Source organism: Cucumis sativus, chromosome 2 (assembly GCF_000004075.3).
Source record: "Cucumis sativus cultivar 9930 chromosome 2, Cucumber_9930_V3, whole genome shotgun sequence".
NCBI classification, from domain to species: Eukaryota; Viridiplantae; Streptophyta; class Magnoliopsida; order Cucurbitales; family Cucurbitaceae; genus Cucumis; species Cucumis sativus.
In genome coordinates this window covers 8,324,043-8,338,664 of record NC_026656.2, presented here as the reverse complement: position 1 = coordinate 8,338,664, position 14,622 = coordinate 8,324,043, and the positions used below count along the sequence as shown (strand labels likewise).

At 32.3% G+C, this 14,622-nt stretch overlaps 1 protein-coding gene and 1 long non-coding RNA gene across 2 annotated transcripts; one reads left to right on the top strand and one right to left on the bottom strand.

Moving 5' to 3' along the window:
• Window positions 1-3,263: 3,263 nt before the first annotated feature.
• On the bottom strand, window positions 3,264-7,512 carry LOC101208211 (cytochrome P450 714C2). Its single transcript, XM_004138887.3, has 5 exons — window positions 6,737-7,512; window positions 6,406-6,632; window positions 4,775-5,016; window positions 3,904-4,273; window positions 3,264-3,805 (listed from the first exon to the last, which is right to left on the bottom strand). The coding sequence occupies exons 1-5, from the start codon at window positions 7,041-7,043 to the stop codon at window positions 3,368-3,370; spliced, it is 1,584 nt and encodes a 527-aa protein (XP_004138935.1). The 5' UTR covers window positions 7,044-7,512; the 3' UTR covers window positions 3,264-3,367.
• LOC116402225 lies at window positions 6,915-9,755 on the top strand. Its single transcript, XR_004214681.1, has 2 exons — window positions 6,915-7,053; window positions 8,792-9,755. It is a non-coding gene; the product is annotated as an uncharacterized LOC116402225 (long non-coding RNA).
• The last annotated feature ends 4,867 nt before the right edge of the window (window positions 9,756-14,622 follow it).

The window sequence follows — 14,622 nt, the reverse complement described above, 5'->3', positions numbered from 1 at the left end:
GAACCAAATAACTTTTAAAGAAAAATCCCTTTCAAAAATCTTTGTTCCTCATTCCTACTCATACAAAGACTACATTAAAGCTTGGTTTAGAGTAATCTGGTTTTCAAGCAGGAACCACTCATGATTCATTTTCTTTTGTCAAAATGCCTACAAAATAAATTTTTTATTATGGTGCATTGAATGGTAGAATAATTTTGGTCTCAGAGACGATATTTTATCAACACCCATTCAAGAATCCTAATTTCATTTTTCAAGAACAAGTTAAAAGAATTATTTTCATAACTCAATGAGATTCTATCTCTACGTTCAAATTCCATGGATATCTTGTTAGAGTTTCAATACAACATCATATTCTCAATACAAAATGTTAGTAAAAAGACTCAAAAAAAAAATGGTGGGATAAATATAATTTTCAGCATGCTACCATCAAACATATGAAAGAATAGTTCATAGAGAACGATTATCTTCAGGACATTGATCAAAGAAAGAATGTTGAGTTCTTGAATGATAAATCAAAACTTCTTGCAACTCTAGCTTATACCACAATCGGTGCAGATTTCCAAAGACTATTATCAATAGTCGTTAATGCACCATATTCATCAAAATCAACATCTTAATTCTTCTATATTTATCGCATTTTGTGAAATATAAACAATGTCATATTGTTGGAGCATGATCACTCATTTGGCTAAGCATCTAGAAATGATTGGCCTGGATAGAACGTACTTTATAAGATCCACTTTTACCATTAGATGAATTGTGAAGGTCTGCATATAATGCCTCAACTTATCGATGTCAAAGAAAAGTGTAAGACATATTTCTCGATGGAAGAATAGTTGAGTTCAACTCATTTTCTTTCTTTTTCTCTTGTGCCAACAATGCTCTTAGTGCCCTTTCTTGTTCAATGATGTACAGATAAACAGCTTGCCAGCTACTAAAGCATCAAACATTTATGTATAGCATGTTGATAAGTAGCACTAGTATTCTTCAATCCAAAGAGCATCACCTAGTAACAATATATTCTCTTTGAAGTCTTAAGGCTATCATTTCGTCTTTTGAAAGAGCCTTTCATATTTGTTTATATTCAGATGATCCATCCATAAAGGACAATGTCTCATGCCTAGTGGTTGTATCAACTCTAATTTTTGTGATGGGCAAATGGACGTCATCTTTGGGGCATGCATTATTTAGGTCACAAAAGTCTACACAAACATGAAGTTGTCCATTCTTTTTTCTGAGAGGGACAATGTTTTCTATCCACATTGGATACATGACCTCATGAATGAATCCTGCTTCAATCAACTTGTTGACTTCAACTTCAATTTGAGGAATAAGCTCTAGCCGAAAACATCTTTGAGCTTGCTTAATCGGTCGATACCATGGTTTGACTGGGAGATGATGGCATGGACTGCTACCTTTGGATCAAGTTCCAATATCTTCTCGTATGACCAAGCAAAAATGTCTTTAAACTCGGTAAGCAAACTCATGTATTTACCCTCCTCTTCACTAGAGAGATGCACTAATTAAAGTTAGAAGATGTTCCTCTATTGTACCAAGATTCACCACTTTTAGCTCATCTATGATAGATTGGCCACCATCCTTTAAAATTTTTGGGGCGTCTTCCACATCTTCTACAATGATGGTGATGTGATGACATGAAATTTTACCTTCTTCTTGTTTTGAGCCTTCATTTTCAGAATTACTTAGTATAACGTCACTCATTTTCACTGTCAACACGTCTTGGCTTATATTAAGAATAACAAAGTTTTTGCTTTCATTCGAGAAGGAACATTACTACGAATATCTCTCTCTCCCTTTTCCTCATAAGGAAACTCCTTACTAGGACAATTCTTGACATCTTTAAGCTTATTGAGGTACCAAACTGCTAGAACCAGTGTTGACATGTAGACCTCCATACACAAGAAGGTCGTAAATTGGTACATTGGATGCGTGTACATTTTTCTTGTTAGCCACTCCTAGCCTTTTAAAGGCTAATGGTTTCGTAGGTGCTGAAGCCTGGCATGCATTTTTCTCTTTTTTTAGAGGACATAGTTAGCCTTCGAAAGGTCGAACGTCAGTCAAGGCTAGTCACTGATTGGTAACTCTCCCTTTCTACCTTTGTCATGCTTAGTCTTTTGAATTTTAGACGTGCGAAACGAACTGTCTAATTCAGTTGAACATTGAGGTTCTCTGACTATCGCTTCTTCATCTCCAACATCGAGGATTGCATTGTCACTTTTCCATGTAAAATAAGATTAAGATTTGGTCAAAGCCTATATGGGATTAAAAACTCATATCCTAATCAGCTAATCCTAGTAAAGTTAAGATAACTCATGGATCACGTCCCCTATAAATACACCATTATGGCTCCTATATAAACCAAAAACTTATATTTTTTACTGGCTTAGGCATCAAAGTCTTTTTTTAAAATTTACCGCATTAAGATCCAATATGTATTTTTCCTTGACCAAAATTGGCATCAACAACAATTTTTTGTAATACATATCAAACAAACCAACCAAATAAAGTAGGTTGACAAAAGAAAACTAGTAGTTATGCATTGTTTCACTTCAATTCATCATCATGGTTCTCATATAAAAAAATATGAAGTTCCCTTGCTAAACTTCCTTCTTGTATACACAACACCCTCATATTGATAATGATTAACATTCGACCCAACTCATAAAAGCAAACATGCACGAAAAAAGTTTGTTCTTATGAATTGTGAATTAAAAAACGTGAAGGAATAAAATATTTTCCCCTTTTTTGATCTATAGTATCCTTCAAAAATAACTTTGTTAATGAAACAATAAACAAAGATATTACTTGTTTCTTTCAAACTTAGTCGAAATTTGGATATTTCGACCCTCCATTTTACCTACTATTCTTCTTGTTTAAAAAGAAAAATATTTAGGTAAAATTTTCACATCCCACTAAATTATCCAATCAAATTAATAAGCTTGTAAATTGTGTCGTAATTTTGGCAATTTTCCCTTTTAACTTTTTCTCGGCCTTTAGAGTTAGAACTAGTTGATAGGCCACTTTCCACACATTTGATGCTAATCTCAAATCTTATCGAGTAAGGTATTCTTTTTTCGAATTGTTCAAGCCATTGCAAATAATCAATTGGTTTTAGAGTAGGCAACAAGCCATTTGATACCTAAATGCATTTAGGTATAGAAATTGAAAAAACAGGTCTTAAATTGAAGAAGAGACATATCTTAGCCATTTTTTAAAACAATAATGAACAAACACCACAAGGATTGTTAATGAAAAGAATTTTATTCAATGTATCAAACCTTTGGAACTGTCTCCTAAATAACACATATTCCATTAACTGCGAGTATTATTTCATATCCAAGTTTTATTAAGAGGAAGGACATAGCTTCCTTATATGGAGAATAACTCCATTTTCAGGCTCCACAACCAACCTGAAGGCAGGGGAATGCTTATAAAAAGGTGAAAGAGAGAACTCAAATCTTGACACAACAAGGCTAACTATCACCTTCAGCTCTACCATTGCAAAGTTTTGTCCGGCACACACGCGGGGGCCGACCCCAAATGGCATATAAGCCTGTGGGTTCTTGCAAGCTCTGGCAATGCCATTATTGAACCTCTGCGGATCGAATGAGTGTGCATCGGGTCCCCAGATATGAATGTCCTGCTGTAGGATCGGGATCGGAATTTGAACATTCATCCCTTTCGGAATTGTAATGTTTTTTAGCTTTATATCTTCCAATGCTTGTCTTGTGACAAAAGCAGCAGGTGGATACAGCCTCAATGTCTCTTGTATCACCATTGTCAGCTGCAAGACGACCAAAGATTAAAATCATAAGAATGCAGCTTTTTTAACTGATTTTAAGTCAAAGTCTTCACATTAGTAGGCAATTAGAGAAGGAATACCATCTTCATGTTCTTAATGGCATCAGCGTTGATAGGCCGATCTTGACAACATTGAAGCACCTCAGAACGAACACGAGCTTGCCAATCAGGATGTGCCGCTAGTAACATCAAGCACCATGATGCTGTTATTGCTGTCGTCTCATGACCGGCAAAGTATATATTTTTGCAGTTATCAACAATGAACTTGTCCCGTGATATATTCAACGAGTTGTTATCTTCTTCGAGACTTTTTGCACCCTCAAGAATCATTTGCAACAAGTCTTTCTCATGTGAAGACCGCTCACTTCGTTCGTTTACCACATTTAAAACTATTGACTCGATTTCCTTCTCTAGCCTCCATATTTCTCTATTGTTTTTGGTGGGGATGTACCTTTAAGATGAAGAGTTAAACCACAGCCATAGACAGGGAAAAAAAAAAGTTCTGTGACCACATTACTCATTAAGAACATGGCATTGAATTCCTATCAAACTAGTTATATTTATGAGAATAAAATTTCAAAACCAAGAAGTAGAAGCGCAATGACATATTCACATTTTTATAAAAACATAAACGTAATGTAGCTTTAATTGATAGATATGAACTCAACCATATAAAATGGAGGTTTGATCTTCATCTTTGTGTGCTTAATAAATCAACCACGTAAAGGAGATCAATACTGCCCATAGCTTAGTACTATTAGTATTACTTTATAGTTCAACATGTGAGGGTGAAAATTCTAACCCTTTGACCTTTTGGTCAAGGTTATATGTCTTAACCGATTGAAATATGCATAGGTTAACACTAATATAAAATAGGAATAACAGTCTTAAAATTGCTGCTATCATTCACATTTTTTTAAAAAAGTCATTGATGCATTTTTATATCTCATACCTGAAACCAGGAATACCGATACTTCCTTTGGACATGACAACTTGAAGGGCTCTAAGTTTTAGAAATATTTCTTTTCCTTCAGAATAATTGCTTCCAAAACAGGCCTTCGAGATAATATCAGCAGACAAGGCTCTCAAATCGTCATCGACATTGATTTCAGATTGTCCCCCATCATTCTCGACTTTAATTTCCCATGATCTTAGCATGGAGTTTGCAGATTCCACCATTAGATTTGTCATGCCCTGTAAATTCAAGAATTTCTCGGGTCATCTTTTAAATAGACTAATTAGGCTCACAAATTAAGTTCCTTATATCCGTGGGAATATCTTCTTAAACCATCACTAACTTCAATTAAGATATGCTAACATTCTAATAATTGTGGGTGTGTTTATTAGCAATATAAGCATTAACTATTGAATAGAACCTTTTTTTAGTACAAGTGAGTGATGGGGGGATTTGAACCATGAACCCGTTAATCCATAGTATACAGTGATACTAGCTGAGCTAAACTCTCGTTGGGTATTGAAGTATAGAACTTATTAATTACATCGTCATAGTAGAATATGTTAACTAAAAATATAACAATGTACAAATACAACTAGAGTTTTTAGATTAATTTGAATCAATTATGACCTAAAACTTATCTTGTTGATAAACTGCCCTTAAGTTCATATGAGCTAAATGACTATTTCAGTCCTTAACATTAGTTTCATTTTATTCCTCTCATGCTATGGAAAATTACACTGCCATCCTCACCATTTAATTTGAAGCTTACATATCTCTATCACCTAACAATTCAATAGAAATAAAACCTAACAAAATATTAGAAACTCCAAAAATCTGACAAACAAAAGTAATTATTGTGTCCTATTCTCTTCCCAATCAAGCAATATATTAAGCTCCAACCTAAATTATGCTCGCAAGAGCACCGATGGTCTTGGAACAACTTTTTAACTATAAGGGGTTGGCATGAAATGAAAAGTTGTGATTAGTAGAATAAAGAATAATGTCACTCCACATCTAATAGGGGTGAGGGAATTGAACCACAAAACTCTATCACAAACACATATGTACAATTGAGCTATTCCTTTTATCACATAGATGCCATTGTTTTTCCCTAATAAGTAATATCATGGACACCCAATAACTAGTAAACTCTAATGTTAGCTAATTGAAAATAGGGTTAAAACCCAAAAACTAATTATATGAAGACATGGTTGGATTAAGAGCATAGTTAACTTGAGGTCGGTTTCAGTCACGTTCAAAATCACTCCAAAGCAAGTGTTTTTTGTAATTCTAATTTTATTTTTATTGAAATGATGTTCAAAATTGTAAAATCAAACATTAAATTGATTATGAACAAGATAAAGGTGATTTTAACAATTTGAAGACCATATCTAAATATGCTGTAAGTGGATGTTTGAAAGGAACGTGAAACATGTGTTTCTAATTTTAAACACAATAAAAGTGATTTTAACAATTGCAATCCATTTTTTTAGATTATTGAAACTATATTTGAGAACAATTTTAACCTGGAGAAGAGTGATTTTAGGCAAATCAATGACATTCCCACACATGCCCCTAACCTAACATCCCTCCAAATCATACCAAATTAAAATCAAGCACTTTACCTTAACTTTATCAAGATATAGTTGAGGAGCGATGATCTTCCTTTGGTGAACCCAAATTGGGCCACTCGAAGCCAAAATACCCAGGCCCAATAACGGCCCACGATCCTTCGACAAGTGATCAGGCTTCCCTAAACTCAACGACGTCCAAAGACTGATCTCCTTCACCGTCTCCATCTCCGTTATGCACAAAATCTGAATCGTTCCGCTTGAATACACAAAGTTCCGCCCTAAAATCTCCAAATACAATCAATAAATCAATGAGTCAATCAATCAATCAATCAATCAATCGAAATGAGAATGAAGATTCGACACGAAATTCAATTTCGATCACCGTATCGATTCCGCCATAGCTCCAAATGCGGGAAGAGATTCGAAGTCCAGGCATGAGTAATGGAATTGTGTTCTGTACTCTTTGTCTGTGGAGTTAGGGCTCGGAGGTTCTTGATTTGAGAGAGGTTTCCAAGGAGAGAAGACGGTGGAGGACCGTCGATTCCTTGTTTGCGAAGCTTGGATCTCAGTGTTTGTGGCTTCCAGAAGTAGGATTTGAAGAGATGAAGAGAAATAAAGAAGAAAAGAAGTGGGATCAGAGTGAGTAGCATGACCGCCACTGTTGATCCGGCTTCGAGCTCTAGTTCCATTTCAATTCTGGTATTTACTCTCTTACTCCCGATTTTCTTTAATGCCAAGTAGCATTTAGAAATGGTTTTGACTAAAATTGAATGTTTTTCCTTTTTGGCGATAGATTCGTTGCATGAAGTTTGGGTTTGGATGTTTTTGAATTTATTATCGAAAGAAAACAAACAACATACCAACAAAATAAAAGAAAGAACTAAATTATAAAGATTAAAAAGTAAAAACCATCAAGTTGTCCAACATACCCTCACATTTTCAATCTCAACATAGCTTGAGTCCCCTAGTCGATTGTAAAACTCTCTTTCTCACATTGTTGCATGTCTTTTGTTACTTGGACTCCTTCAAAGCTTTAAGAAAATCTCTTAATCACAATGCACAGTAATAAAAAAAAAAAAAAGTGTATGTCTCCAATACATGTCATATTTTGTACTTCTAACACAAGCCAAAGCGTTGAGACAAATTGAACGGTCAACTTTAACTGGAGTTAAATATGCACAATTGAATCACAATGATCATCAACCCTAGTTTCCATAGCAACCGCGCTTATTGAATAAGGGATGATGTCATAAGGACAATCACCAATAACCAAAGTTTTTTGGCATTCCTCTTTCGAAATAATAGCAATACAATGACATTTATATTTATGATATCTAAAGCCATAAAACAAATATTGTCAATCTCATGATAAAACCTAACGACTTTAAATAAATGTCTAGTTATTTTTTCAACTAGATATTCATTCGCATTCTTTCAGGGTATTTTTGAAACTTTTTAATAGTTTAGGGCTATTTTTGAAATAAAACTTAACTGATTTTATCTAAAACTAACCATTTTTTTTATAGCTTAGGGATATATTTGAATCATTTTTTTTTATAGTTTGAGGGTATTTTTGAAACTTTGAAGTACGTTTTTGCCCAAAATACAAAAAACATTTTTTATAATTTAGCCGAGAAAGAGAGTAGAATAACATAACAATACCCTTGCCATGACTAATAAGGGTAGTGACCATTAAATTTTTTTTTTTTTGGATCATTTAGGATTAAAATGTTTGAGTTTTAAAGGATAAAAAAAGTTGAACTTAACAATAATTGACATGAATTCTATGGATGAAATGGGATTTTCAATTAACATCTCCATGATTGTTTTAATAAAAAAAGTTTAAAATGATTTATTCACGACAATTTTAAAGAGAATTGTTGTATAGGTTTTTATATTTTTGGCGTGCTTGAATTTGGAGTATAAGTCTTGAAATTAAATGTATATGTTTGTTTTATAGGTTTTTATATTGAGATTTGCATGTTTTGTTAAAGAATATGTCGTCGACAATAACTAAAGTGGTTTGAAAATTATTTATTTATTATAATTTAAAGAGAATTGTGATGAATAGCAAAATATTGAAACTATTTATAAGATATAACAAAAAAATCATAATAGGCTATATATGAATTTTGCTATATTTTGTAAATAGTTTTATTAATTTTGGATATGTCTCTTTGTTATACGTACCACATCCAATTATGTTTTAAAAAGTAAGTAACTATATTTTTTACCTAGCTTTTTTCTCTTTTATTTTTACCTGTTCTTTTTTATTGTCGAGCATAAAAAATCCATTTAAAATCAAAATATAAATCTCATCTTATATTTTCGTATGACATGAAAAATGTTGTTATCTTTGTAAGTCAACAAGACACTTTGTAAGCATCTATTGAACTATATGTTAGATCTAATGTTCGATCTGTTCATGGTCAAAAAGTCTACCAAGGCAGTCTGGAGTACATTGGAATCTCGGTATGGTGGAGATGATATAGGCCAGAAAAAGTATGCTGTTGAAAAATGACTACAATTTCAAATGGTGGACGATAAACCTATTATGGAATAAATTCATGAATATGAGAATTTAGTGGCAAATGTTCTATTTGAAGGAACGAAGATGTGTGAAATACTCCAAGCGAATGTATTGCTAGAGAAATTTCCTTCGTAATGGAATGACTATCGAAATCACTTGAAACATAAAAAGAAGAGCTTGAAACTTTAAGAGCGGATCAACTATATGCGCACAGAAGAAGCCAATAGATCAACAGATATAACTCATTTCTGAAAATCTAAATTTTGTTCAATGCTAACCTCGTTGAATCTTCTCCTGGTAACAGAGACATGTTCCAACATTTTAAAAAGCACAATGGAAAAAACTCATAAAAAGGGGACAAGATAAGGCTACACTAATAAAAAAAAACTTCTCCATGACTACGAGGACGCTATGGATGGAAAATGTGTGTTCATGAGACACAACAGGAGTACTTGGGAAAAGGAAGATTATTTTTAAATTAACTTATGGAAAACTTTAGGGGAAATGTCAAAAATAGCAAACTTGACATAATATCTACAGCATATCGCAAAATTTTTAGATTTCATCAATAATAAACGTTGATAGATATTAATATGCTTCTATCAGTTTCTGTCATTGATAGAATCTAAAATTTTGCTACATATTTTAGTTTATTTTACTATTTTTAAAAATACTTTCAAAACTTTATCTTTAAATAATATTTTATATGTACCTTTATTACGTAAAAATCTCGTATATCGGAGTTTGTTGAATCGGGTTGGTCTTAAGATTATACTAGAAGGTGACAAGGTTATCCTTACAAAAAAACAGAAACTTTGTTGGTTGTACTAAATATTGTTTCAATGAATGCAACTGCTTCTAATTCTGCTTACATAGTTGAACTTGTTATGTGACGTGGTTGACTATGTTATGTAAATTTTGCATCAATTAAGAAGCTTAAAGAATTAAGATTAATTAATGCATCTGAATTACATAAAGCTAGTAAATTTGTGTATAAAGTAAATATTTTAAGAAACCTTTCAAATTTGTTATGACCAGAAGTACAAATTTTTTGTAATTAATTTAAATTACACTACAAGTAGAGGTGAAAAAAATTATTATGTATCGTGTGTTGATGATTGTTCTAGATTTACTAAGATTTATCTTATAAAAACAAAAGATGAAGTTGGTAGCTTGTTTTTTAAATTTAAAGCCGAAGTTAAAAATTAGTTAGATAAAAAGATAAAAAGATTAAGATCAGATGAAAGTGATGAATACAGTGATAAATTTTTTAAAGACTTTTGTGAATAAAATGATATTATACATGAATTTACTATCTCTTATTCACCACAACAAAATGATATAACAAAGCGAAAAAATAGAATCTGTAAAGAAATTATGAATGTTATATTATTAAGTTCTGGATTATCTGATAATATGTGGAGAAAAATCACGTTCTCTACATGTTTTGTTCTTATTAGCGTTCTTCACGGAAAATTAGATAAAACTCCTTACAAACTTTGGAAATGATATTGTAACGACCTAACTTTTATACTAAGTTGAGGTCATTACCACTAAAGCAAATAATGACTTTTTATTTAAAGTAAAAGAAAATGCTAAATTTTAAAAGAAATACTTCAAATATTTATTTATAAAATATACGTAAAGTATGTAAAGAAAATAATAAATAAAATAAAAGTTTGGTCGTTACAATTGGTAACCTCTCCCAGTAAGATGTGGTTCGGGAACGAACCAAGCACAAGCTGGTGGGCATGTAACGCCCGAGATTAGGAGGAAGACATGGATGAACAAGTATCACATTTGAATGAGAGGGATCTTGAGGACATGGAAAGTAATGCTAAGAAATGCTTAAACCAAAATGTCGAACTAGTGAGAATAAGATGCAAGTTAGTTACAACCTTTAAATTTTCTTATCGCAAATCATATTCTCAACTCTTTTTAAACAATTAACAACACTCAAAACGCAATAGTGGTCAATGTAACGCCAAACAAAATAAATACAAACTAAAACGTATACTTTATTAATAACACATGTTTCATACATTATTACAATACTTTGACCAAATAACCAATGCTTAACTATTTTCGATACGTCTTGAATCACCTCATCGCAAATCCTTCAACTTTCTTCTCTACTTGGCCTAAACGTCTGATCCTAGAAAGATTTTTAAAACACAAGTCTAAAAGACATAGTGAGATTTTATGAAAACCTTTCGCAATACCTTTTCGTAATCATTTCGCAAAAGTAATATCAAATCATTTAAATCGAATCGGAACCTAATAGATTATAAAAAATTAAATATAATAATTTTAAAAAAATATTATAAAACATTTTTCCAACGTAGTTGGTGCATTGGACATGATAGCTTATCGCGACGCTGCTTCGAGTAAATGTCCTCCAACACAGTGTCTCGCATTCCCTATTGCCTATTACCGACGTTAGCAATACTCTATTGCTGACACGTAGACTGGACGTCGGAAGTACCCTTTTCCGGACGTTTTACGTCAATCGTCATCATTGTTTGCATATGGAGAAAGTTATTGTCAACGTCATCCCGTTTGTGCTTCGGTGTTGCCTCCTCCGATGCGTTACTACCGACTCTCTTCCAACATGGCTTACTGCGTCAGACGAGCATTTCCCAACACCTTTTGTTATTTATTCCAACACCTCTATGCATTGGAAGATCCCCTAATTCTTGTAACGCTAACACATAATGAGTGTTCAATCAACCAAGATGATAACCAGAAATACCAAAAAACTTACCAAAACCCCAAGTTTTAAAGGATAAAAAGGAGGAGGGGCATAGTCGAGCGATAACCAACGGCTATAGTGACCCCAACAGTAGTTTTGTCATCAACGAACAAGGGTTTAGAGAGAGAGAGAGAATATAATAACAACATCGAACCATAGGCGACGACAGAGTGCGGTTGGTGTACAGCTAAATCAGGTGACAACGTGAATAGTGGCGGCGAGATACACGATTAAGAAGGTTACCGACGGCTGGACTTCCACATGTGAAGAATAAGATGTTTTCTTCGCTCTTTTGCTCAGCACTGCTTCCCAAAGCACTCGTATACTTCACTACCCTAATTCCTTTTATTACATACATACATATGTGTGTATGTATTTATATGTATGTATATCTTCCTCTTCCTTTATATATATATATATATAGATATATTTCCATATCCCTTAAATCAAAATTTCTATTGATTTATTTAAATAAATAAATATATTTTCTTATCTCTCTGAGTTCCAAATTAAATTTGAACTCCCATATTGTTAATCACCCTTAATTTTAAATTGAATTTCTCCCCAAATAAATGAATTTAATCTCTAAAATTCAAAGTACAAATTATCTCAAGACAATTAAAATAAAATTTATTTTGAAATTTTGGAATGTCAGAAGAAACAAACGTCAAGAATACCATATATAGTCAAGTTGGGTTTATAAAAGCAAAGTGTCAAGCTTAAACTCTATGGCTATATAGATTCAAACTTTGCTGGGATTTTAAACACAGGAAGGTACCTATCAGACTATTGTTTCCTATTTGACACTAATCAACTAAGTTAGAACCCGTTGTTGCTTTATCAATCACAGAGGCAAAGTTCATTAACTTTCAAAAATAATAAAGGAAGCTTTATGGCTAAAAAGACTCTTCTAATTGACTTCGAAATCCAACAAACAACAGTAAATATTATACATATATATCTCTAAAATCTACAACAAAACAAATCTATTCAATCTTAGATTGGAAAATGAGATGTAAAAGGATTTAAAGGTGCATCCCTTGTACAATGCAACTTATATGTTTACAAAACCAATCACTGAACTCAAATGTCTCATAGGTTGCTTTTAAGTTTCTTGGCTTTGACCTACCAATAGAAAGGTTGTAGAAGGCTAGATGGAAAGGAGACTTGATGATTTTGAAGAAATTTCAACTCTCTACAATTATGTAACCAACTCTTCAAGCAACAAAAGGGAGATTTAGATATTAGAGGAACATACAATCATTTTTACAAAATTAGAAAAGAAAGAATGTTTGTCGAACCACTTTTTAAACCATAATTTTTTATTTCTTAAAAAAGAATTACTTAAATCCTTAATCAAATTTTATAAATAAAACCAAAAAAATCTATACTATCTTTTAGTTTTCAAAATCGGACTTGAATATTTTTTATATCAATGGTGGAAGGTGGATAGAAAAACAAAGGAATTATAGGTCGTAGAAGTAACATTTGTTAGCGTGGTTTTCAAGAATCAAATGATTGTCAATAAAGAAAAGAATCGAATCTCTAACTTCAAAGTTGATAGTATAAATTATGTTAATAGATAGTAAAGAAAAAACTAAAATGTAAAATGAATTGGTATCGTACGTACATAATGGATGGTTCTTTAACTTCAATTGTGGCCCATCTGGCATCCATGTTTTTGTTGTGTTTAGAACACTTAGCTCACCAGCAAACTCAAACATATATTATCTTGCTTATCACCATATCAATTACTATCACTTTCATGTCAATGTTGTATATCACATAAATTCTTAAACTCCTAATAGAGTTAACCATCGTAATCTTATAAATGCATGTTATTGTTTTGTTAAGCACAAGATAAAAACTTAGACTACCTATTCATCTTCTTATTTTAAATAAATATAACTGCCATTGTAGATGCAACTTTTGAGTTACTATAGTTTCGTTACAAAGATGTTTTGCAATAGTTATCACTCTACTTCATTGTGACAATCTTAGTGTCATTTAGATTGTTCACAATGATGTATTTTATAAACGTTTCAAAAAGATTGAAAATGATTGTCATTATCTTCTGATCAACACTCTTATTTGACTATCTATTTTTACTCGAGAGCAACCAACAAATATCTAGTGTAGAATAAATTGATATTTTCCTTTTAAATTTAGAGTTTATAGTTAATACAATAATTAAATGCAATTATTAGTCTAGAGTAATAAATTTATATTTACCTTTAAAATTATTATATTAGATAAAACAAACTATTGGTCTCTTCAAAAATGGAAAGAGCAAATTATGATTTTTACCCTAAATTAAAACAAAGTATCAAACTACATCATGAATTTTATGGTTGAAAATTCATAAAATCTAAATTAGTTATATCTATTCTTTCCAAAAAAAAAAATAAATAAATAAATTATAATCTATTAGAAAGAAAAATGAAAATTTAATAAGGAAATTTGAGGATTAAATAGTAGGGGTGTTAAAAAAAAACCAATAAACCAACTAACCCGGATAATCCAACTCAAACCGTAAGGGTTGAGTTAGAAAATTGAAGAAACAAAAAGTTGAGTGGAGTAGCCGAGTCATACAAGTAAGGGATCGGGTAGACTCGGCTAAACCCAATTATGTAATATATATATAAACTTAAAACCTAAAAGTAAACCTCCTTTTGAATGGACATTGTAGACTTGGATTTTGAATGTATAACATATGTATTGTCACACCCTACCCCTCCAGCCACTACATGCAGAAGGAGGTGTGTTGCTTAGACACCCAACGTATACCTCTCTGCGAGTTGACGAGTTGAACGCCTAGTAAGTGGAGCTTCTCAAACCAATCTTCATCATAGAGTTTCAACTTCAAACTCCAGAAATCTTTATAACTCAATGCAACGAAAAACACTAGAATAACCAACTTAGCTTAATCACCTAGTCCTCAACCAACTTAAACTCATTAACTACTAAGCAATAAGAATAACACAAC